This window comes from Lepisma saccharinum, chromosome 3 (assembly GCF_977018435.1).
Source record: "Lepisma saccharinum chromosome 3, izLepSacc3.1, whole genome shotgun sequence".
Lineage (NCBI taxonomy): Eukaryota > Metazoa > Arthropoda > Insecta > Zygentoma > Lepismatidae > Lepisma > Lepisma saccharinum.
Window position 1 is genome coordinate 82,810,202 of NC_139231.1, and position 25,138 is coordinate 82,835,339.

General features: G+C 38.0%; 1 protein-coding gene across 2 annotated transcripts in view; it reads left to right on the forward strand.

Annotated features, from left to right (window-relative positions):
- The first annotated feature begins 3,981 nt into the window (after nucleotides 1-3,981).
- LOC145985192 (integrin alpha-PS3-like) overlaps nucleotides 3,982-25,138 on the forward strand; it is a 93,528-nt gene continuing 72,371 nt past the window's right edge. For both annotated transcript variants that reach the window (XM_083118914.1, XM_083118915.1), the window contains exons 1-4: nucleotides 3,982-4,182; nucleotides 8,034-8,155; nucleotides 17,945-18,054; nucleotides 19,358-19,487. In XM_083118914.1, the coding sequence (XP_082975040.1) occupies nucleotides 4,007-4,182; nucleotides 8,034-8,155; nucleotides 17,945-18,054; nucleotides 19,358-19,487 (538 nt within the window). In that variant the 5' untranslated portion in view covers nucleotides 3,982-4,006. The remainder of the gene's footprint in view (nucleotides 4,183-8,033; nucleotides 8,156-17,944; nucleotides 18,055-19,357; nucleotides 19,488-25,138) is intronic.

Consider the following 25,138-nt stretch of genomic DNA (forward strand, 5'->3'; position numbering starts at 1 on the left):
TTAACGAATAATGACATCACTTAGAGGATAAGTATGTAGAAGTAGTACAATCACGGATTATATATATGATACAATCATGCACTCGATTTTCATGGAATTCGATCTTGTGCGCGTTATTTTTACCAATTTGAAGATAGTAAAGTAGGAATCAATATTAATCTGCCAAAAGCAAGCTCGATGCGATTAACTTAAAGAGGTTGAGAAGCAATACGGTACACTAATAAAGAATACAAATAAATTAATCATACGATTTATTCACTGTGTGTGATTTTATATATATGTATAATATAAACACACACAGGCAAGTGACGACATTGCAATTATATCCCTTATTCAAAGCCTGTGGAAAATATCCAACATCTGATCCATACGTGAATGTACAAGGTTTAGCACTCCGACGATTCTATCTCTACAAAGTAATTAACGGTATAATAGATTATTCCAACATATTATCAGCCTTACATTTAAGGTTCCCACTTTTTTGTTAAAAAAAAAAAACACCCGAGAGAGCGAAAATGTCTCTCTGGTGTAAAGGGCGTACAACTCTTTCTACACGATTGCAAGTGAAAAGAGCGCCAATTATATTTTTGGTAATAGTTTTTGATTACTGAAAGAAGGAGATAAGCTTGAGATTTCATTCCTTAATGTATTTGTACTAGTAGACTTTGATTTATTCTTTTACCATCTGGCAAAAGATTGATCGAACATTTTTGTTCGTTGTAATATAATGCTATCAAAATTTCCCATACCTAATCATCTCTTTTGAGACGGGGGGGGCACGTGCCACATACCCCTCCCGCTAAATCCGCCAATGTATATGTATACATACATTCGAGGGCTCGTAGCGCAGAAACGAGGCATAAAAAAAAAGTTTGGAAATTTTTTGCCGTGAGCGCTATACAAGGCACATATTTCAAGACTTGAGACGAGAACAAGAGGAGACCGAGAGTGTCAAATCTCGTCTCGATACCATCCCTGTTCTACACAAGCGGGCAAAGAACGATCGCCTTCCGAGACTTTACGGAGGTTAAGACGAACGACTATAAGTAGGGACGTGAAGTTTTCGTTTTAACGATAACACCGAAAAGTTGAGGAAAGCACAATAAAGTGTCTAAAATGTATTTGGGTAAGTCAAGGAGGCAAGTTTTCGATGTTTCGGAATCGCGAAATAACGTGAAGTATGCCATTTCTTCAGAATAAAACCTAATTTTGCACTTTAACGCGAAAAATGCCACGAAATGTGCAATATAAACTGGGAATATCACTTCTTCTGTTTAAAAAGAACTACCTGAAGTGCTAATTGATCTGTTGTTTCTAGTGTAGCTGGTGAAAGTTCGATTCAATAGAAATTGTCACGCTTCATTTATTGCAGTTTGGTACAGACATGACCGACAGTGTTTGACCTCTTCATGAAATAGAATTTGCTTGGGGGGATATTCCCAGAAGGGAAATTTGTTAGGAATGGTAAAATTTTCAGGGAGAAGCACCTGCTGTGTTTTAGGGGAGGGGAGGAGGTTTTGTATGTGTGTGTATGTGTACACACAAAACGATATTTTGAGGTCTCAGAGGGATTTTCGTGGCTATGTTGGGGGAAAGTGATATGTACCTAGGTATGACAATTTTCAAAGATTTGGGTGATATCATTCAATAAACATTTCACATTTACTGGCTGATGAGATGAAATAGTTTTCCAAATGGAAGAAATTTGGTCATTTCTCACAAAGGTAAACCTTTAAAAATAATTTTGTCAATAAAACTAAAATTTGTCTCCATTTTGCAGAGCTAAAAAGAAATGTGAAAATCTTAAGCGTAGAAGGAACATTAAATATGCATGTAAAAATAACAGTGATTTTAAATTAATACGAGGGTCACTATTTACAATTTGAGCCTTGGCAACACTGATTGAAGTTAGGCACGATTTGACGTTTGCACGGAATCGTCTGGCATTATTGACCATAACGTACTTCAAATGTTTTGTCAATAGCTTCATTTGTGTTGTTTATGTTGCCTTGGAGATTGCGCGACAACAATAAAATGGAATTAACTCGTGGACATTTTCGTGCGATGATTTTTTACGATTTTCGACGTGGATTATCAAGACAAGAGTGCATCGATCACCTTACTTCCACATTTGACGATGAAGCCCCATCCTTTGCCACTGTGAAACGCTGGTGTAACGAATTTAATCGTGGCCGCCATTCGCTCACCGACGAGATTCGCGAAGGTCGTCCAAAATCAGTTGTTGTTCAAGAAAACATTGATGCTGTGCAAAACCTAATACTGCAAGATCGTCATGTGACATACTGTGAGATTGAGCCAACCATAGGCATTAGTTCCACCAGCATATATAAAATATTGCATGATCATTTTGCTGTGAGAAAGGTATGTTCTCGTTGGATCCCACACAATTTGACAAAAACTCAAAAAGACGCTCGCCTCAATTGGTGCAAACAAATGCTCAATAAATACAATCGTGGTGCTTCAAAAGACGTATATAAGATTGTAACAGGTGACGAATCATGGATATATGCATATGAGCCGGAACGTAAACAGCAGTCGACTGTATGGGTGTTTCAAGATGAACCCAATTCAACAAAAGTTGTTCGCGCTCGAAGCACATCGAAACAAATGGTCGCCTGTTTTTTCGGGAAAACTGGTCATGTGGCAACTGTGCCTTTAGAGGAACGTAGAACGGTCAACTCTGAATGGTACACAACAATTTGTTTGCCAGAGGTCTTCGGTCAAATACGGAAAACAAACAAACGCCGTCGGATCATTCTTCATCAAGACAATGCCAGCTGTCACACATATCGTCTAACAACCGACTTTATGAACAGTCAAAAAATCGAATTGATGGGTCATCCGCCGTACAGTCCTGCTTGGCACCCAATGACTTCTTCTTGTTCCCGAATGTCAAGAATAAATTGCGTGGACAACGATTTTCATCAGCGGAAGACGCCGTTGATGCGTTCAAAAACCATCTTATGGAGGTGTCTCAAGAAGATTGGAAAAACTGCTTTGACAAATGGAAATGGTTCGAACGAATGCAAAAGTGTATTGACCATAAAGGAGAATACTTCGAAAAACAATAAAGCAGTTTTCAATGCCAAATTCCTGTATTTTCATTGTTATGCTCAAAATATAAATAGTGACCCTCGTAACACCGAATTTTGCCCTATACCGCCAAAAATAACACCGAATTGCAGTAAAAAATAACATCGAAATTCAGGGGAAAATAAAACGAAAACTTCACATCCCTAACTATAAGTGGCGACTTGCAGACTATCGACTCGTTCAGCCCCCGTTGTAGTGAGAAATCACTATTGATTAGCAGAGCTATACTCTGTCCCGGTTATCTCTGGAGCAAGCAAACGAAAACAAGTCTGTGCGCAAGTAGTGACGCGAGACGGCTCCACCAATGAACACGTGAGAGGGAATGGGATGGAGCGGAGGGGGAAAGCGACTGCAGTTACCAGCCTTCGCAGCAGCGTGTACTGCTTCGCTCTGTCCACTCGACCCCCCCCTTCCTCCCCTCTCTGCCGCTTTGCGTGACGTTGTTCCAGATATAGCCGTGACAGAGTATAGCACTGCTTAGGCCTGATTGTGCTTATGTGCAAAGATGACATCAGGATTTCTTATCAAAACATTTCGCTTTCATTGAGGGTAGGGACCTATTTCCTGCTGCAAATTTTCAGGCAATATAATTCAAGGAATATACGTGTTGCTCGATGAACGGTTCTATCTTATGGGTAGCGCAATTAAAATTGCTTTACATCGAAACAAACAGCATGTTTCATAAAGAAAGAAATGTTTAAGAAAAATTATAGTACATGCGCCCAGACTGCTTACCTCATTAACATCCTGATCGTGGTGTTGTTCTGACAGGAAATGACAATCTAGGAAGGTATTGGAAAAGACAGGAAATGAAGAAATCCCACAAAACTTCCTCTTCACTTCTCAGTCTTGGAACGTTGAGCTAAGTGTTGTGCCACAGTGTCAGTTCGCAATGCACTACCCTTTTCTCTTGTACGCTTATCTCCCTCTTTTGTGTTATGGCTTTAATCTCGATACTAGATATGCCATAATCTACGAGAGTCCGCTTAAAAGTACTGAATCAAGATCTAGTTACTTCGGTTACAGCGTAATTCTGCAAGCTGGAGAAAATAATAATTCGAAACCTTGGTAAGTGAGACAATGCATATGGCGAGGTTATGTCAATATTCTGTTACGGCCATAATTAGGCGAGTGGCACATTCATGATGTTACAGTGTGTATTGGTGGTGTGCAATTGAATTGAATTGAATTGTTGTCTTAAGTCCGCTTTATGCACAGAAAGGCTAATCGGGACTAGACCTACAGTTTAAAGTGGGATCCGAACCACTGTGCTATGTGCCTCCACCGGGTATCGAACCCGGGACTCCATTACAAGGCGACGACGTTACCACTACGGCATCGAGGAGGCCCTGGTGTACAAATGTTCGTGTCTGAAAATGTATTTCGAGACTTAGCTACAAGAAACTGTTATGGTATGAAACTATTAAAATATCAACTTCTACATTAAAGATAACGTTCAGAAAACTGAGTTGCGCTTGAGTACGCCCCTGCACAATTGCGGCGATTGGGTTTCAAAACTGGAGTGGGACGGGGGGCAATGACAGTTTACTTTCCCTTGGTACATAAGGTTTAGCATAGTTTGCGGGTCAAAAGTGCCAAATAAGTGGGGCAACTCCTCCCGCCCATACCCCTCCTAATCGCCGGCACTGTCCCTGCAGTATAATCGGTTGAACACAGAATAGCCAAGAATAAATAACGATCTCGAACATCATATCTAATGCATGTAATCTGTGCGTATGAGATTTTTTACTATTAAAGCTACTACCTACCGAATCGTTTCAAACCATACATAACGTTCTTTTGGAAGCTGTCAGCTACTCACATTTATCCTCTTAAACAATTCATGACACTAATTATGTTATTTCGTGTAAAAATATTTGCAATAGATTTATGTTGAATATTACGATATTCGTTTTTTCGACTGGTCTGCCATCTGACAGACCGTTCTCTCTCTTTTTGCTACAGCCAAGATCTTCGAGTGTTCCATGCGAATTAGAGTTCGACCAAGTTGTGGGACAGAGAATTGCCAAATCACTAAAAGCAAAAAGTATGTCACACTGTCCCAAAACGTAGGACAAAATCATTCACAGCAAATACTCGTAACATAAAATGCAAAGATATGTTACCAAATAATGTTAATTTGACACAATTTCAGTTGCAAAATAATACACGTACAAAAGTCCCAAACTTATAATCAATAATGCTACCATACTACGTGTATTACTAGTATTTCTCTCAAGACCTTTTCCCCTCCTTGAAAATTGAACAAAATATTTTACAGAATCCATGATAAAATTATATTAGAATAGAGCCTATCTATTAAATATACAGAGGCGATAAATAATTTCTAATTTCCTTGTTTCTCCAAGTGAAATACGCATTTTCTTAATGCAAATTATGCTATGTTAAAATGTGGGTAGTTTACTATTAAAAACTAAAAAGAGTATATCGGGGGGCGTTTTGTAACACTAAAGAAAAAGGCGGGTTGTTATTGGAGAGCATTACGAGTACTCCTTGCTCCTTAGGCCTGTTCCACACTTGGACTTCCTATGCGACTTTGTCAGCTCAACGTTACCAACTTTTGAGTTTGGGTTTTACTTTAAGTTCACTTATTCAAAGATATGGTAATCGCGACTGCACCGACGGTTTCAAGTTGGATCTGAACCCGGGGAAGGCGAGGACATTACCACTATGCCAACTTATCACTTACGTGTCAATGCGTGTACGAATAAATGAACGGCATGCATTGCGCAAAAGCGGCAATGGTGTATGAATGGCATAAAATGTTCACCTTTCCTCATCATCACATATTTTACGTCGTTCCTCCACCTCTGCAAATTAGAGGTTATCAGAATGAGTTGATGTACAACATGATGGAATGATCTTTGTAAGCATTCTCTGGTGCAGGTGGCCGAGGGCACCGAGTGGCCGACTCACGACGTCGCTATCTGAAGGTTCCGGGTTCGAGTTCTGGTCCTCGTGGCTGCGTCACTAATATAATGTAATACCAATCAGTGCTGGGACTATTCTACAACGTTGTTATTTTCAAGCTATTTTTGTATCTCTATTTTGGTAGTTTCGCATCGCTTTTCTGCCTCGCTTAGTTAACCGTATGATGAAATGTAATAAATTAAATAAAAAGGGGGGCAAGGCACTTTCTGCTCCCCCAAGGAGGCAGAAAAATGTCGTCTATGTCAATCTTGTCCCCCTCCTCCAAATGTATTTCAAGTCTGATATGGCCGAGCGCGTTAAGTGGTACTTTCGTTCTCGCCACAAAATTCTCTGGTTCGAGTCTTGGCTTGGGTATGGGTGTTCTTCGTGACTATCTCCTCATCAATTTAATCTAATCATCACTCATCCTCATCGTTGCGATTAGCTAAAAGTGGCAGAAAAGCGACGTAAAATAATAAAGATGCTATTCAATATATGAAATTCATTTAAGGGGATAAGAATCATTCTTGAGTTCCCGGAAATGTTATTGAAGAGGAAAAACTGAAACATTTATGTTGATCAGTGTGTGTTTCAAAGGCTGCACAACCCTAATTTTGATCGTTTATAACATGACATCTGTGGCACTTTGAGGTAGGGAAACCATATTCATAGTATAATATACTGTATATAAAATCTGGATACTTCAAGAATTGTTGCTGCAATGCCCCCACATCACACACTAGAAATTTGTCAAATACCACACTGAATATTCAGACCATGATTTCGCATTACAAAGCTTCCGCAATTGAAATATTTTTAATACTATTGTTTGCCAATGTATTCCACACAGGAAATTATAGAATTAATTAATGACTTAAATCAGAGTGATAAGGTTTTCCAAGATGCCAATTTCGGGTGAGAAGACGTTGTACATAATTTTCGTTAGCAACACGAATAATCCAGGATTTTATCAGCAGACGCAAGCAACATGCACCCCAGGAACATGGGCGTCGCCAGAAACGTTTGTAGGCCATTGATAAAACTTGAATAGTAGAAATAGTAACAATAATAATAATAATTATCATGGTTAGCTCAGTCGTTGTCGACCTCCGTGGCGGAGTGGTTAGCTCACCGCGTTACGACGCCAAGGGTCCCAGGTTCGAATCCCGGTTAGGACATGGATGTTTGTGTTTTGTCGAGGGATACTACCGCATAGCGGTATTCATTAAAAAAAATTAAAAAGTCGTTAGGGCGTCTGACTACCATCGAGAGACCAGGGTTCGATCCCTGGCGGGGGCGAACCGGGATATCTTCCACCTGTTCAAATGGCTCCGGCGTCCACCTAGCGTCGTATCAAGTGGGTACCTGGAGGAAACTCTAGGGGTAAAGGCGACCAGGGGCGTGGTGCTAATCACATCACACCCACTTTCGGTCGTGATCAAGAAAGTGTGGGGCCCCACGCCTTCATGGCATGAATCAAAGCACAGGGGAGCACTTTACTTTTCTTTCTTTTATCATGGTTATGATATCTAATGGTTATAATATAATACAGATATACATTATATGTATACAATATACGTATAATAATATATAATACAATAAGAACTACAATAAGCTATATAAAAATAAATAAATTTTGTTGTTTCAAATTTATTATCATTATTGAGGAGGCTTCTCCTCGATCCACCAGATGAATGTTTAACACACACACACACATATATATATATATATATATACATATATACACACATTTCATACAGTTGGTGTACTAAGATACATAGTTATTCTATTTTATTCTTACCTTTTACATACCTCGTTCAAGACAAGTTTTAAAAGTTATGGGAAAATTTTAGCCCTAAAGTTTATGCTGTTTGACCTCTCACATAAAATTTTAATTTATGGCATTTCCTGGGGAGGGGCGACAGTCGATTCGACCGTCCCTCCCGACTCCCATGCCTAGGAAGTAATATTTTATCACACTCTTTCAGGGTCCAAATAGGAGCTCCCAGAGGCAATTCTACAGTTAGGAGTCCGAGAATTTACGAGCCTGGTGTTGTGTTTCGTTGCATAATTGGTAATTCCTGTAGTGAACTCTTATTGGATGATACTGGTAAGAAGTCTATCAATATTTGCATGATTACACTATAATATCTGCATGCAAAAAATGTTCGCTCAAGGTATTTAGGTGTTATAATAACATTATAACTTTCGGATTTTCTTTATTATGATACTATAATTTGCAACAATTGAAGTTCCGAACATCTCAATTGTTTTTCCTTTAGTTAATTGGAAAATAACTTGCATACTGTATGTGGCCATTCACGGGGAGGAATATATTGATTGATTGATTGATTGATTGATTTTTTTGTTTTTAGTCCACTTTATGCACAGAAGGCTAATCGGGACTGGACCTAGAGTTTAAAGTGTGATCCAACCCACTGTGTCAAGTGCCTCCACCAGGTATCGAACCCGGGACCCCTTGATTACAAGGTTACCACTACGCCATCGGGTTCTGTCCACGTTATAATAATAATAATAATAATAATAATAATATATCTTTATTGAGCGGGCGAGGTTCAGCGTACGCTGTTCTCCCACCTAACCCTTGTCAGAATACAGTCTACAGTTACAAACGGTATATATATCCCATAAGAAAAAAAGAAAGAAAAACAAAAATAATAATAATAATAATACAAACAATAGTAAATAAGTAAGAAAGATGGAAAAAAATGCATGGATAATTTGAAATCAAATAAGAACTGTAAAGATACAATTAATGAGTATATGTATACACAAAAAGAAAAAATACATAAAACTAAATTCTAAATACAATTTTAAGTATATATATATATATATATATATATATATATATATATATATATATATATATAGGCACACACATATGCACACATAAATGCATATTTGTTAATGTTTGAAGGCTGCAAGAATAGAAATATTTGACATGAAGTAATATCAAATTCTTACATTGACATTAATACATTGTGGGATGTATTTTTATTCGTGTGTGCTTCTAGATTCAAACTGTTTACATAGTAGATAGTCCTTTGCTGTGGATTTAAGAGCATGCAGTGTTGATTGGTTAGTTATTGTTATGGGCAATTTATTCCAGGTTGAAACTGCATTTACCGAGAATGATGATTTGAAGGAGGCGGTACTGTGATGACATGTAAAAAGTTTGTTATGCCCTCGCGTGAAGTGTGAGTGTATTTGAGTGCCTACTTTAAGTTTTCTAAATAGATAATCTGGTTTACTTACTTTCAAAATTTTGTTTATGAAGGTGATATAGTGCAGATGCCTTCTTCTGTCCATTGTTAATATTTTCTTTGTGTTCAAATGAGGCAGGATATGTTCATATTTCCTTATGTTCAATGCAAATCGTATACAAGAATTTTGCATCACCTGAATTTTCCTTTTATCTCTGACTGAGACCCCAGGACCATAAACTACATCACAGTAATCAAAGAGTGACCACAATAAGAGCTTAACGAGCTTCAGTTTAACTTTTTCTGTTAGATAATTTTGAGACCTATATAAATTTCTGAGAATGTAGAATGATTTTCTACACAGTCCATTGATGTGTTCTGTCCAAGTGAGAGAACTATCAATCACCAAACCCAGGTTTTTAGATGTTGTTTTATGTGGTATGCACGTCCCACGTATCTTCAAGACTATGTCGTTATACTTGTCGTTTGTAATTGTTTGTCTGTTCCCCAGTAACATGTATGTGGATTTCTTGGGATTTAATATCAGTGCATTGGAGTCACACCAGGTGGAAATTCTTTTTAATTCATCGTTGAGGACCATAACATCACGTCTAACTGTAATTGGCGTGGTAGGTATATCTGTGTGTCATCAGCATAGAAATGATATGTACATGTTTGTATTGCTCTCGATAAGTCTGCTGTGTATAAAGTAAACAGTAGTGGCCCCAATATTGATCCCTGAGGCACCCCAGTTTTTATTGGCACAGATTTTAAAAATGATAGTGGAGTGCCAGGCATTTGTACTTTCTGGTGTCTGTCTGTAAGATAAGAGTTGAACCACTTGATTGCTAATGGGCTGAAGTTATAATATCTGAGTTTAGCTAAAAGTAGATCATGCCGTACACTATCGAAGGCTTTGCTGAGGTCTAAGAGGACTAGTATGACTGCACACCGTTCATCCATGAAATGAAGGAAGTCATCTACTACTTTTGTGAGTGCAGTGGCTGTACTATGTTTACTGCGAAAACCTGACTGTAATTTTGGTAAAATATTGTTCGCATCAACAAATTTGGTGAGTTGCTGACACACTACTTTTTCAATAATTTTGGAGACAACAGGCAGCAAGCTTATTGGTCTGAGGTCATCAAGACTTTGAATATTCTTCTTCTTTGCTAGTGGGATTACGTGAGCTTCCTTCCATACGGAGGGAAATTCTCCAGTGCAAATAGAGAAATTGATGATTTGTGTTAGTGCAGGTAGTACAAAGGGAAGCGATAACTTTAACATTTTAACTGTGATTTTATCAGCTCCAGCTGTATTTGAGTGTATACTATGTATTGCCTTATATATGTCAAGTTCTGTTATTGTTTTAATTGTGAAACATAAATCTGTGGTATTCTCAGTCCTGTTTGTCATGAAGTAATTGTACTGTTCTTGGATAAGTGTTTCAGAAAAATTGAGATTCTGTGTTACACTAACAAAATGGTTGTTTATAACATCTGCATCCCTAAGATTAGATGGAAGGGCATCAATATTATTTGTAGTTTTATCAACAATACCTAAATCTTTTAATTTTTGCCAGGTACCACATGTGTTCATATTTCTGCTGTTTATATGGGATGTGAAATATGGTTTCTTTTCCTGCCTTGTAATTGACGTTGTGAAGTTACGCAGATCCTTGTATTGTAGCTAGTCGTGTGGGTTATTTGTTCGTTTAAATTTACGTAAGGCATTATCCCTGAGTTTCATTACTAGTTTTACATTATCTGTGATCCATGGAGTATATTTTTTACCTACCCTTGCCGTTGTTTCTTGACGTCTACCTAGAGAGCTCGTAATTATTTTGTAGTTTTAGCGGTAATAAGGTTAAAAGTATCATTATCTTATAGAATATACGGTATATGAAGAGCGGCGGTAAGTAATAAAATATTTGAAGAGCCCAGCAAACTGAAGCAAGAAAAGTAAATAGCAAAAATGTTGCCATGCACAAACTGCGAAGATCTGCGAGCTGAACTTGCCAGCAAAAACGAAATTATAAGGATTCTAGAAGCCGATCTCTTACTGCTCAAAGAAAATAAAGTGTGTGAAGAAACCGTGTGTTCTTATCAAGAAAAATGGAGTGATGTAGTTAAATCACGTTCGTCGCATTGCAAAAACCCCCGTCTGCCGAGCGGAACTTATTGTGGAAAAAATTTCCCACGTGACACATGTATGACACATAATGTGCTTGGCGAGGGACTTCCCAAAACAATCGCAGATTATCAAACTTACTTACGCCTTCTTTTAAGTATTCCGTATTCTATTCGCGATTAAAATTACCACCTGAGCGCTAGTGTCGCTTCCAATATGGCCGCTCTAAGTAGGATAAATCTTTGTTTACATTCGCAGTAGTACAAAATAGCAGCGTGTTGTCATGACTGGTATGGTAGAAAACGTTTAAATTACGCATTATTTTTAAATATTGCGAATACGATTTGAATTCCAGGTACTAACAAACGAGAAGCTGTACTGAGAACGAAGCATTTAATTATGATAGGCAAAAATAACACGGAAAATGCAGACGAAACTATGTGTATGCACTGGTTGTCCAAAGCAGTGCTGCATCATCTGAACGTCATGTTGTAACTGGGGTTCTCGGAAATTATTTGAAAATAAAGGAATTGAAATTGGCCTGTACTTGAAAAGCTGGGACAGGAGAAAATTGCGAACATATCGTTGCAGTTCTTTCTCGAAAGAGAAAGGCTGGTTTAATAATAATATTCACGATTTCATGACCAGGCTATACTCACTGAAAAAGGACAGCATACTGAATGAAACAGTAACATTAGCATGTCCACCTTTCTTTCTGGTTACATTTGACATTAATTCATTCTCAAACTATATTCATCTTCTCTCTTAATTGACTTGCACCTGTTCCAAATTTCACACATACGTAATACCGGTAATACGCATGAACGCATTGGTTAAGACGCTTCATGATTTTTCAAAAAAAAAAAAAAAAGCTTTATTTATAAACTACAATTTTAAACTTTACTTTCATGGTAATATATATTTCTCTCTGAAAAATAAAGTAAGCAGACTCGTGCATTCTTCGTAATTTCCTTGCCGAATTACAGTGTTATATCCCCCATACCAATCTTCTTCTGTCAATTACGTTTTCCCTGATTGATTAACAAATTTCATTTTGTTGATTCCGCGGGGTGGAAACACATGAAAACTTTTAATTTGTTCTGACCCATAAAACGATTTAGAGCAAAAAAAAAAAACCTGAACAGTAGACCTTACTCTCTCGCATATTCCCCATGCTTTAAACGACTTCAACACAACGTATCCTACTTAGAGTACTTCCTGGAAATCCCACCAGATGGCATATCGGTTAATTTTAATCGCGAATTCTGTAGCTGTCCGTACTTTACAGATCCCGTTGAGCTGTTCTCTATGACTGGTAAATGTTGGTCAACATACCAGATAGTATATCTCTTGAGTCCATAGCAACCTTTTAAAAGCTGCAAAAAATATTGGTAACCTGGGATTTCTGACCATTGAAAAGAAACCACAGAAGGGTGGGTGTGAGCCAGTGCCTGAAAAACAGGGGCGTAACGAGACACCTGGGGGCCCTGGAGCAGACTACTCTAATGGGGCCCCCAGTTACTGCTATTACAGTGGCTGGATTTACGAATACAAAAATGCGTATTTTTATGTAATGCACTTTAATCAGTGACGTGCACTGAGGAGTAGCTAGTCTAGCAGAGATAGATCAATCAATCTCTAATTATTTTCAAATCACAATATTTATTATTTTGTTGAAGCCACAGTTCATATGCAACACTTTTTTTTCCACGCGCTTCTCGTCCCTCGGTGCGTTCAGCGGCCTAGCTCGCTCTTTCTCCGCCTCACAGCTCCAGGTAGAAACGGGTTTTCGAAGGGAAAGGGAACATTTCTGCCTCTACCTCCCTTGCCCCCTCGCCCCCGCTGCAATGGTTGAAAGCCCTTGCTTTCAGGTCCTCCAGTCTATCTCCTATAGGACAGATAGGGGATTGGATTCCCTTCGCTTCCTTTGTAAATCCTTTAAAGAACTAAGGGAATATTTTTCTGCAGTACTTCTGTTCTCTGTATTTACACTACTTTTTACACGTTGTACAATATGTATGTATAACATGGGATGTACTTTTATTATTTATGCAATTGGAACGTCTTATGTGCAAACAAAAATGTTAGGCTATGCTTTTTTTTTAAATATGGAATATATAATGATTAATTTGTTGAATATGTGCTGGTCCTTAGACCTTTGGCTTTCCAATATTACGGGAATTACCAACTTATAAGATTACCCCGAATAGGGGAATCTCTAGCTTCTTCTTCAGTTTTCTATCTTGTATCTTCTGCTGCTTCTTCTTTCTTCTTCTTCTGCTAATTTTTGGTGATTTCTACTACCCTGCTGCTATCCTAGTAAACATATTATTCAGTATGATGTTTAATTCGATTCAACTCCTCAAAATCACTTCCCTGCACTGCATTTCACGGCACTATTTACTTACAACTTCAAAGGGAGATTATATAATACTTCCTCCTATTTATAGCTGTTGGTCCCTGTTCATAGAATTTAAGCTCTGTTTCTCTTGATTCCAGTCACATTTCTCTTAGTATTCTTTCCTAAGTCCTTGACACTCAGTCTGCTACTGCAACATCTCTCGTTCGTTCCCACTTGATTTGAAGTCTGAGTTCCCATTCCAGAGGTGTCACTAATGTTGTACCTGTAGTTAATCTCTTCTTTCTTAGAAATCAGTTCAGCTAATTTATTCACTGTCTGGAAAATTCCAAGTTTATTTAAATGTTCCTGGGGATTAACGTTGCACAAGCACCCTCTTAGCTTTACAATCTGTTCCTCAGTATGTTTCCTGCACTGTTGCAGGATATGCTCCGGGTTATCTTGTACTTTACATGTCTGACAATCTTCTGTTCCGCTTAATCCAAATCTTTTCAGATAAGTGTTATATGGTCCATGGCTAGTGATGAAATGCACTAAACCTTTAGCTGGATAAAACACCTTGTTACTCGCTCTTTTCCTCACATCACTTATATACTTCCTAGTATGTGCTGATCCCTGATATTAGGCTCACTCCATTTGCCTTGGTCCCAGAGGTACTGATCTATTTCCTTTTTGGTATGTACTCTTACATTTAAGAGTTCCTCTATCTTGGTATGTTGTTTCTTCTTCCACCAATACCTTACCGCACATCGTAGTACTTTAAGGTCCATGGGGAAAACCCTGCCAGTACTATGAGCGAAAGAGTTGTTGCAGTTTTAAACACTCCTAGCATCCTCAAAGGTCGTTACGCTGAGATGTTATCAAGATATTCTTGATCTGTTGTTGTTTTACTAGATGCGACCAAGAGGAAGCTACATAACAGACTAGGTATCGAAGTAAAATTCGCATGGTAATATATTAATGAAATCTTAAGTGGTAGCTTAACTGCTGAGTTGCTCATGCTTAGTATGCTATGCAGTGGCTTTTGCAGTAACCTCTACCACATGCCTTTTAAGTCTCATTTCTGGTTCTATATATACTCCAAGGTATTTCAATTTCTCTGTGTTTGAGATATTGAGTCCTGCGAACTTGATTGATGGCTTCCTCAATAACTTACCCTTTAAAATGATTTGGTGTGTTTTATCTCTAGCGAGTGTCATCTTGGATTCCTTGGTCAAGTCATCAACCACCATCATAGCATTATTAGCTCTCCTCTCCAACTCCCTTCTGTTATTAGCTTCTAGCAGAATTATAACATCATCAGCACTGTGAGAGGAACAGTAAGGTGTGTGTGTATTGAAGTCGACTGATCGCCGTAGAGTTGGGCAAAACCCATAACGCATTGCAGGGAAGCCAATATTTCAGGACCTAGTTGACCTATTTTTATTGCCAGTGACTGTACATGAATCAAGCCATTCAGGGCTCAGACATAAGGATAACTGGACGTCAATGAACTATGTTGTATCACAAGAATATGAGCAAGCTTTTTCACATCATTATGTTATTTATCTTGTGTTTGAAATAACTTTTGATAATATTTGACTGAAATAAAGTTTTCGAAATATTCTTGCAATTTTTTCTGGTTCTTTCCGAAGCACAGTGTCTATAGAGCTTGACATGGCGTGACCATGAAGGGGGGGGGGGAGGAGGTTGGTTTGGGTCATAATCAACCTTTAACCCAGTATTCTTAAAATAAAAGAAAGTCAAACGCAAGAAAAATATGTGAAAATGAGGGCTGAATACTGAACAAAGTATACGTGACCACGCCACTGGACACTTTCTATGTATCTACAACTGCTTTCAAGTGTTTAAAACGATTTGTGAGCAAATTGTGTCTATCATCGGGTAAAATATTTATACTTATTACCAGCTCTCTTGGTTGGCAAGTCTTTGGACAGAGTTCGTCAAAGTACTTCTTTATCTTTTCGATTCTTTTGTCAAAAAATTCAATTGAAATCCTCCTACTTGGCACATGCATTTATCATTTCAACAAATGATTCAAATGATCCGCGAAGCTCAGTCATTTCTAGATAGTGTTCCGTAAGATATGACATGCAGCCTTATCAAGAAAGTCTGCTTTTAATGACGTAGAAGTTATATTCATCTGCTCCAAGACTTTACATGGACCAGTCAACAAAAAACATAGTCCAATAAAAATACAAGTCAGGAAAATCAATTACAGTCTTCGGGCTTGTCTTTACCTTGGGGGCCCAGGGGCACAGTTCCGCTGCCCCCAGCCTAGTTACGCCCCAGAGTGGAAAATGTTAGCTGGGGTGGGGGTGTTCCGTTGAACTTTGCAGTTAGTTGGGGAGGGAGGGTGCTCCTATAGTTTAACATGGTGACAATGAGACAACACTGGAGAAATCTTTTGCAAAAATTTTGCTGGCTGAGAGGATATCATCCTCCGCATGCCCCATCCCCCACCTTGTCAATTCCAGCACTGGTACGGGCAGGTGCCCAAGAAGAGCAGTGTTTTCAAGTGAAAGCTGGAGTTTCTGTTTGCGGGAAAGATTTTGGAGTGAAAATAGTCTACTTTTTTTTGTTCCTCAAACATGGATAAAAAAACTTTGTTGTGGGTATGCATCGCTCACCTCGCGTACCCAGAATGTTGATCCCTCGCACCAGTATTCACAGCCACCATACAAGAAATAATTTTAAATTTAACCTTCCACTCTGCAACACACAGGCATGTCAGTCGTAGTTTTCATATTTTACTGCAAATATGGAGTGCTCTACCTAAGACCATGTCGAGCATATCTAAAATAGAATCTTTCCTAAATGAAGTAAAGAATTTTCTTTTGGCAGAGCAGAGATTGTGTTCAAATACTATAATGTAACTTGTATGTTTATGTTATGTATTTTGTCTACATATTTTTATTTTTATTTATTTTTTATTCATTTTATTTTATTTTTATGTAGTTGTCTTTTCACAATTTTTGTATCATTTTATTCATACATTTATTACAATTACTTTATCAATAGATTTTGTAACTAAATCATACAGTTTATTGTACACTGTATTAATACTGTAAGAACATAAGAAATGTAAATTTAATGTAATCGATGACACGGGTTAGGTGGCAGAACAGCCTCAGGCTGAACCTCGCCCACGCAAATAAAGAATTTGAATTTGAATTTGAATGTATGCTGCTGATACATAGTGACAGATACATTGCCAGTTGTTATTTGAGTACAAGCTGGATGAGCCCCAGAGATGCTTATGCAGGGATATTGTCAGAAAAATTCCCACCTGAGATCATCCACTCTAGGTCAACCACATGGTGGACACCCTATCTGATGGACCATCACAGAATATTATAGCAGAACTAAACAAATAACAAGCAGTGGGAACACAAATATTTTCCATTCTGCAATAGAAGTTCCTAAATATTCAATAATAGTACTTTTTTGTTGCATAGAACATTCATAATTTACTTACATTTTATTTCTAGCAGACACTGCCGTGGACGTTCAAATAAATTTTTACAGCTTGAGGAGGGAGGCAAGGCAAGACATTAAATATGCATATGTTTTTTGTGGAGTGTAGTGTCGTATGGTGCAGAAATCTGGATGCTACAAAGAAATGAGGAAAAGCGAATGGAAGCTTTAGAAATGAAGCTATCGCGGAGAATGAAATGGACAGACAAAGTAAGAAATAAAACTGTGTTGAAAAGAGTTGGTGTTGAAAGTGATCAAGAAAAGAAGGAATTGCCTGGGACACTCGCTAAGAAGGAACTGCCTGATAAAAAGATGCATTGGAAGAAATGGTTAATGGGGAAAGGATCTGGGAAAGAAGATATCAAGCTGACAGATGATATCAAATGGAGTTTCTCCTACGCTGAAATGAAGCCACATGAGAAAATGTAACTTGGAAACCAACATTCAGAAATAAATGCAACATTTCATGCCAACGTGACACAAGCTGCATGTGTTGCTCAGATTCAGCTCTTTTCTCAAAACTGTGAATTGTGTCACTTTGGTTTGTTCGTAGTCCATGCACATTGAATGTTTTTAACCTCATCATTTTTAATAATTTTGAACCATGGTAACTATATATTTTATTATTATTATTTTTGGTTCCACAGTGTCAAAACTTGCTATATATATTTAACGCTGAATTATTAATATATTGTTTTCTCTACTTCAGATGATAGAAGAACCCATTATCTTGAAAAGGCTATAATAAGAGATAAAAAAGACACAGCTTGGATTGGAGGTTCCATGACAACCAATCAGGATCGTGGTGGTTTTTTTGTGGTACAGTTGATTTTTCAACTTTCATTTGTGTAAAGTAGCAGCTGTGTGGCTCTAATGTTTTTATGTAATTTAAAGATCCATTACTGTAGTATCAGAAACAGTGTTCCCACTCATTTTGGTACACACACTCACACACAAAATGCCAATTTTGCAAATAAACTTCTAGATAATTCTGTGCTGCATTAACATGCAAATAACCAGGTTTTAAAAGTTACAGTGCACTTGCTATTCAAGAAAATTAACTTTATTCGACATTGCTTGAAACAACTAAACAAAAATACACTACAAGAACATTTTTATTTGGAATATCTTTAAGAAAAATAGTGGAATTTATTTTCACTCCCAAATCCTAATTTGCAAAAAAAAAGAAGAAGAAGAAGACACTTTTCCAGGTTTTGGGGTATACTTACAAAACTTCTTGACTTATCCATGACTTTCACTCATAGGCTGATTTTCCGGACTTTTCCTGGTTAGTGGGAAACCTGAGAGATAATGAAAGCTTTTTATGAGTTAATAAAATCTGTGTATAAAATGTAATTAAAGAACTATTTATATTGATTCCAAATTAGAGAAGGAAAAATAGAAGGGAATTTTGTTTGAGTTGGCTTAAAGTTCTGCAAAATGTTGTTGGGTGAGGTGAACTTCAGTAGTCATTGTTGCAAGGTACATTGTAATCAATAAACATTCAAAAGCATAAAAGCTCTGACTCCCATTGTTGCTGTTTTCTGGTTTTCAAGACTGGAGTCTGCTACTATACCTTTTGAGTAGCTCCCCAGCTACAGGATAACACAGAGGCAGATTCCCAGTTGCCCTCACAATGATGGATAAACACCAAAATTTTGTGGCTCCCAATGTGATCGAACCTTGGATGACTCGCACCAAAGACAAGAGCCATGTGTAAAAGTTTTTATGGTTATGTATGCTATGTTTGTAACCTCGTCGTCACTTTGTTCCATCTTGTTACAAATGAAGATAGAGTAAGAATGAAAAGTGTACTTATAAAAAAAAACATATATTTAACTTCATTGCAGTCAAACCACTTACAAAAAATAGCAAGTACATAAGACATAAGACATTAAGACATACACATTAACAGCAAAGATGACACTAACGAACGAAACAAGAAACATATGTTGACTGGATGTTTTATGTCGGGCAGAGACGGTTAGTCAGTATATGACAATTATTTTTTTATAAACACGAGAATTTTCTCTCAAATGTACAGGATAACACAGTATTCATTCACTCTGATTTATTCATTGAAATTAATTTTAACCATATTCAAACTTCCATTTCTTTCTAGACATGTGGACACAGATGGGCAAACCAGGCTGAAAGTGAATATCTCTATATGAATGGAATATGCTATTCAATGGAAAAGTATGAAAACATTGACAGACAAGCACAGAGGCAGATTCCACTTGCTGACGATGGTAAACAAATATGCTGTTGGATATCTAACACATAATAAATATGAAAATAAAAACAAATGAATGAACATTCTAAATTTGTCAAATTTTAGTGTTGTTTTATAGTTATAGCACACATAGCTTTCATATAGAATCTTAACACTGAAATACCATCATATAACTCCAAGTTAATACACTGAATGCATGATTCAGTCAATACTTATGTGTATTGTTAACAACAAAATAATGCTGAGTTCAAAACCAAAATGTCTCCCCCTCACCCTCACCCAAGTCAGGACACATACTTTCATATTCCACTTCCTTCAAACTTAACTGTAACCCCACTACATAATAAATAAATAAAAGAAAAGACTGTATTTGCTGTAGTCTAGATCAGTCCTGGGCAGTGATTTATCCACACCCCCCTAACACCCCCCAACACCCTCCCAAATTTTGACGAACACCCCCAAGCAGAAAAGTAGAACACCCCCCCTGTAGGGGGGGTGTAAGAATGGATTTTTATATCAACAATAGAATAACAATACTTCAACATAAAGGAACCATTTGTAGCTCTACAAGAAGCGTAGTCCAATGGACCTTTCGATCAACTACAACCAAAGTGTCAAAGAAGGAGGGTGGAATGTTCAGCATGGTCATTTCCTGGAAACATCAGCTTCCTTGACAAGGCTTTGGAATCTAGAAAATGTCAAACTGACCTCTCGCCTTCCTTCCAGGGAGCACATACCGCACACAGTGTTGACAGTTCAGCGTTTGAATACCTAAATAAATATTTCTTAAATACGTTACAGATTTGTAAATTGAACCCATGAGTCAATGAAATTTACATTTCGTTGCATTTTCCTTTTGATTCTTTCATGTGAAAAATGTACGATAAAAGTAAGGGAAGATATTCAATGCTACAGGTTTGACTTCTTGTAGTGAATTGTGTTACTATGGTTAGCAACACTATTTTCTTTAACTTGGGCGAGATGGATGATTTTGGAGTGATAGAGAAGAGACTGTCAAATGCCTTAGACCTTAGGTCAGAATTTCAGTGTAGCATCTCAGTTCGTCTGTTGTCGTTCTGCTTAGTCTAACAATGTCTGAAACTTTACTACAAAAGTGGTTGAAGAAGATACGGGATTTTGAAAAAGGGAATGAAATCAGACAGAAAGAAACCGAAAGGGGTGAGTAGAGAAACAGTGACACTATAGGTAGGTATAATTTCTGCCAACGGATATTCAAAAAGTACCAATATAAAATTTACTGACAGAGTATTCGTTATAAAACTGCAAGTATTTCATGAAGAACCGAAGTGATTCATTCACATCTATAGATGATGTGTGTGACCATTTGTGTGGCTCTAAGAGTTCTTACCTTTGTAAAATAAATTATATATTAGAAAGAGAGTTGTAAAAAAAGGGGGGTCTGCACGAGGTGGTTGCCTGGGAGCTAAGGACAAATGGGGTGTCGAACAAGCAAAACAGATAAAAACAGAAAAGCGTTAACGTCCTGTGAAATTACTGGCACCCTATTAAATTAAAGTTATTGTCAGTTTGCAAAGATATAGATTTAGTAAATATTGTCTTCCTCTTTTTATGTAGTCGGTTCCCTGACATAATGACATGTTTAATTTTTTCTAACTTTTAAGAGGAAGCAAAGGCAGTATAAGGAATTAAACATAAAAATAAATTTAATTTACATTAAGTCCCAAATTTATATCTGACCATAGGGGCACCAGTGGGGGCATGACGGCGCTTGCTACTCACTGCCTGCTGGAAAACGTGGAGATAAAAAAAATGTTTGGTTCATTGTGCTCTTTGTGATGGAAAGTGAAATAAATGCTTTTCAATTTTTAAATAATTGAAAATAAAACATTACCTCAATTTAGAAGTGAAAATTCCTTGCCTTTCCTTTGCAGCTAACATGCCATACCAGGGTGGGCATGTTACTCTAGGACCATGATAAAATTCAAGTATAATTCCTGGTTTTCAAGGCGAACTTTCCAAAAATTCAAGCAGATGTATTCTCTATTTCAACCTTACGTATTACCGCCTCTCAACATCCACACACAAATATCTTCATAATATAAAGGGTCTATGTGATTCCAACATCCAAAAATTATAATTCAATTAAACGGTATACATAATATAATTAAAATATTTAATTGAAGGTGCTGAGTTTCTATTTACAATCAGAGGCGCAGCCACGAATTTTTGTCTGAGCGGGCGGGGAGAAAATGTCAGGATAAACGTACTAATACTACTACCAATAATAATAGTGTTAATAATAATGTTATTATTATGACATTATTATTATTATTATTTATTTGTTTTATTTTACTTCGCTTCTTGTGCCACGTTTGGCTAATTTTCGAAGATGGGGATGAGTGATATGATGAAATTGATGAATGGACAGTCACAAACATCCATGTCCAAGCCGGGATTCGAAACCGCCGGGACCAACATTGTTGTTATTATTATTATTAGTAGTAGTAGTAGTAGTAGTAGTAGTAGTAGTAGTATCAAAGACGTTATTATCCTCGTAAATTATGCAAAAAGGGGGTAGAAGTTGGTGCTAAAGCATTTGTGTTCGAACAAACGATTTCAATTATTTTTTCAACACATGGCACAGTAGTTCGGATCCCACTTGAAACCGTAGGTCCAGTCCCTATTATCCTTTATGTGCATAAAGTGGACTTAAAACCACAAATCAATCAATCAATTTTACAACATTTTTGTCATTAAGATAGTTTCTGCACCCAGGGCCGACTTCTGCCGCCCCCTAGCTATGGTTATAAACTTGATAAGACTTAGAAAAGGAGGAATTGCGAACGAAGCAAGCAAGAAAATTTTACGAAAATAATTTTTATTTGCATAAAATGTGAATTGGATTTGTATTTAAAAAGTTTTAATTTTTCACATCTACGGAGAAAAATTGAAGTAGAATTCACGCATAATTCCCGGAGCCATTAATTCTCGCATAATTCCAGGAATTCCCAGTGAGTAGCCACCCTGCATACGTTTATTTGCACATGTTTTTTCGTTTTCTTTTAAGGCAAAGATACACATGACTCCTAATTCCCTAGAGTATCTCGTCCAGTATTTTAAAGATAAACTCTGAACAGCGTCAAGAGTATTTTCCAAAGTTTTGTAAGGATATAGGACTTTAATATGAAATTCCTTGACCGATTTCGTTCAAAAGCAATACCAGGCATCTATCAACTTGCATCCCAACTTCCCACTATATTTTAAAGTCTTCATAACCATGCTCTAAATATATAGTTTCATTACTTTTTTAAGTGTGTGAATCATTGTTTAAATAGAGATTCGAAAACAACAGCAGATTTTGCAACTCACTCGCAACATAAAACTATTAAAATTATATATATGCATATTTTCTAACTGAAACTAGAACAGGAGGGGGCAGGGGGCATGTGCTGAGGTAAAGAGGGTGCCAAACGAGCAAAGCAGGATTGTAAAGAGTAAACATCATGGGATACTGTGAAATGAAAGTATTGTCGCTATGTTTACTTAATAATATGCATTATAAGTTTGCAAAGAAATAGTTCTAAAAATTTTCTTGCTCGCTTCGCTCGCAGTATGTTGTGTTATTTAAGTGTCATATTACAAGGGTCGTTCAAGGTTGACCGGGACTTTTATTTCTGCAGAGGAAATAGGTAGCAGAAGAAACACCAAACTATGTCAGTTTTTCAAAGTATTCTCCGTGCGTGCCGAGGCACCGTTGCCATCGTTCTGGCAGCTCCCGAATTCCTTTGGCGTAGAAAGAACTTGGTTGTTGTCGTAGCCACTGGAGGACATCGCTCCGCAGTGCTTCGTCTGTCGTGAATTTCTTCCCTCTCAGATGGTCTTTAAGGAGTGCAAACAAATGATAATCACTGGGGGCTAAATCCGGACTGTAGGCGGGAAGTGGCAGAACTTCCCAGCGCATGTCGGCCAGAGATGTTGTTGTCACATTGGCCGTGTGAGGGCGGGGGCATTGTCATGGAGAAGAATGACATTTCCAGACAACATCCCAGGTCTTTTCTTGCGAATGGACTTTCGTACAGCACCACTCAACAATGTGGAGTAATACTGGGCATTAATCGTGCTCCCTTTGTCCAGAAAATCCACATGGATAACGCCCTTCATGTCCCAGAAGACACTTGCCATGATCTTTCCAGCGGACGGCTGCGTTTTGCTTTTCTTGAGGGGCGGGGAACCTTTATGCCGCCACTCCATGCTGCGTCTTTTGGTCTCTGGGGTTGAATTGTGCAACCATGTTTCATCACACGTGATGATGAATTGCAACAATTCATCACCTTCTGCTCGAAACCGATTCAGAAGCTGTTCACAGACCGTCCTGCGTGTCCACTTCTGATCGAATGTCAGCTGGCGGGGAACCCAACTTGCACAGATTTTGCGGAAGCGTAAGTGGTCGTGAATGATTGTCTCAACACTCCCGACACTCATATTCACCTCGGCAGCAATATCCCGCACTGTTACTCGCCGGTTCTCAAGAATAATTTGCTCAACACGTGCGATATTCACTGGTGTGACTGCAGTCGGGCGAATGTGTCCATGCGCTTCATTTGTCACCAGCTCCCGTCCTTCGCGAAACTGCTCACACCATTCGTACACTCTTGTCCGCGACATCGTTTGTTCACCATACTGTGCTTGCAATCGTCTGAAAATCTCAGCTGGTTTCACTTTCTCCTTCACGAGAAATTTGATTACACACCGCTGCTCCACAGCCACAGACACACTGCTTGCCGCCATGTTCGCTGCAACTGCTGCGCATGCGCGAAATACGTCATGCCGGGCGCTAGTTACTCGCGAAGGAATACATTACGTCACCCGCACGTTTCATCATGATCCGGCTATTCATCGATTTTTTACGTACGAAAATCCCGGTCAACCTTGAACGACCCTTGTATATCTGTATTCAGACATGCAAGCGCGCGCTCACCCATGCAATGCATTCTCACTGATATTCCATCCATGAATTGGGCACGCCCTAAGATGAACTCCGACTTACACCTACGACAAGAACCATACAAATACAGTTAGAGAATATTGCGCAAGTGTTCCTAATTTATTTATAACTAGCTTAAGAATTGCATGAAATGATTTCTGGTAATAATATGTTTAAATTTTGTGTTTTTCAATGTCATCTCTTGTCTGTTGTCTAACGATTGATTAAATCAAGTAGTGAACATTATCGGAAAGCAATACTCGAAACATTAGACTGAAATATTAACATTATCATAAAAATCTATTTTCCATCTTTTCCTGCATTGACATATCTTTTCTACTGAAATGTTACGTGAAGGGAAAAGGGGGGGGTTAATCTCTGCAAACATCTATGAACAAATTGAATTAGAAACGATCCAAAATATTCACTTAACATCCCCAAAGTTTCCAACACCCCCCCAAGATAAAAATCCTGGATAAACCCCTGGTCCTGGGCAACTCATCTTAGTTGTGAAAGAGAACTCTCAAATGCACATGTGGAACTTGGAATGAGTAAGGTTACAGTACCATTGTAAGAGGGGCAGAGAGATGGGAGCAACATTGCCAGAGTTATGTTCCTGTAGTTTACGGTTATTACAAGCATAAGAAAACAGTTTTTCTTTGTGACGTTTCAGGAGAACACACACTCCTTTCATCAGACAT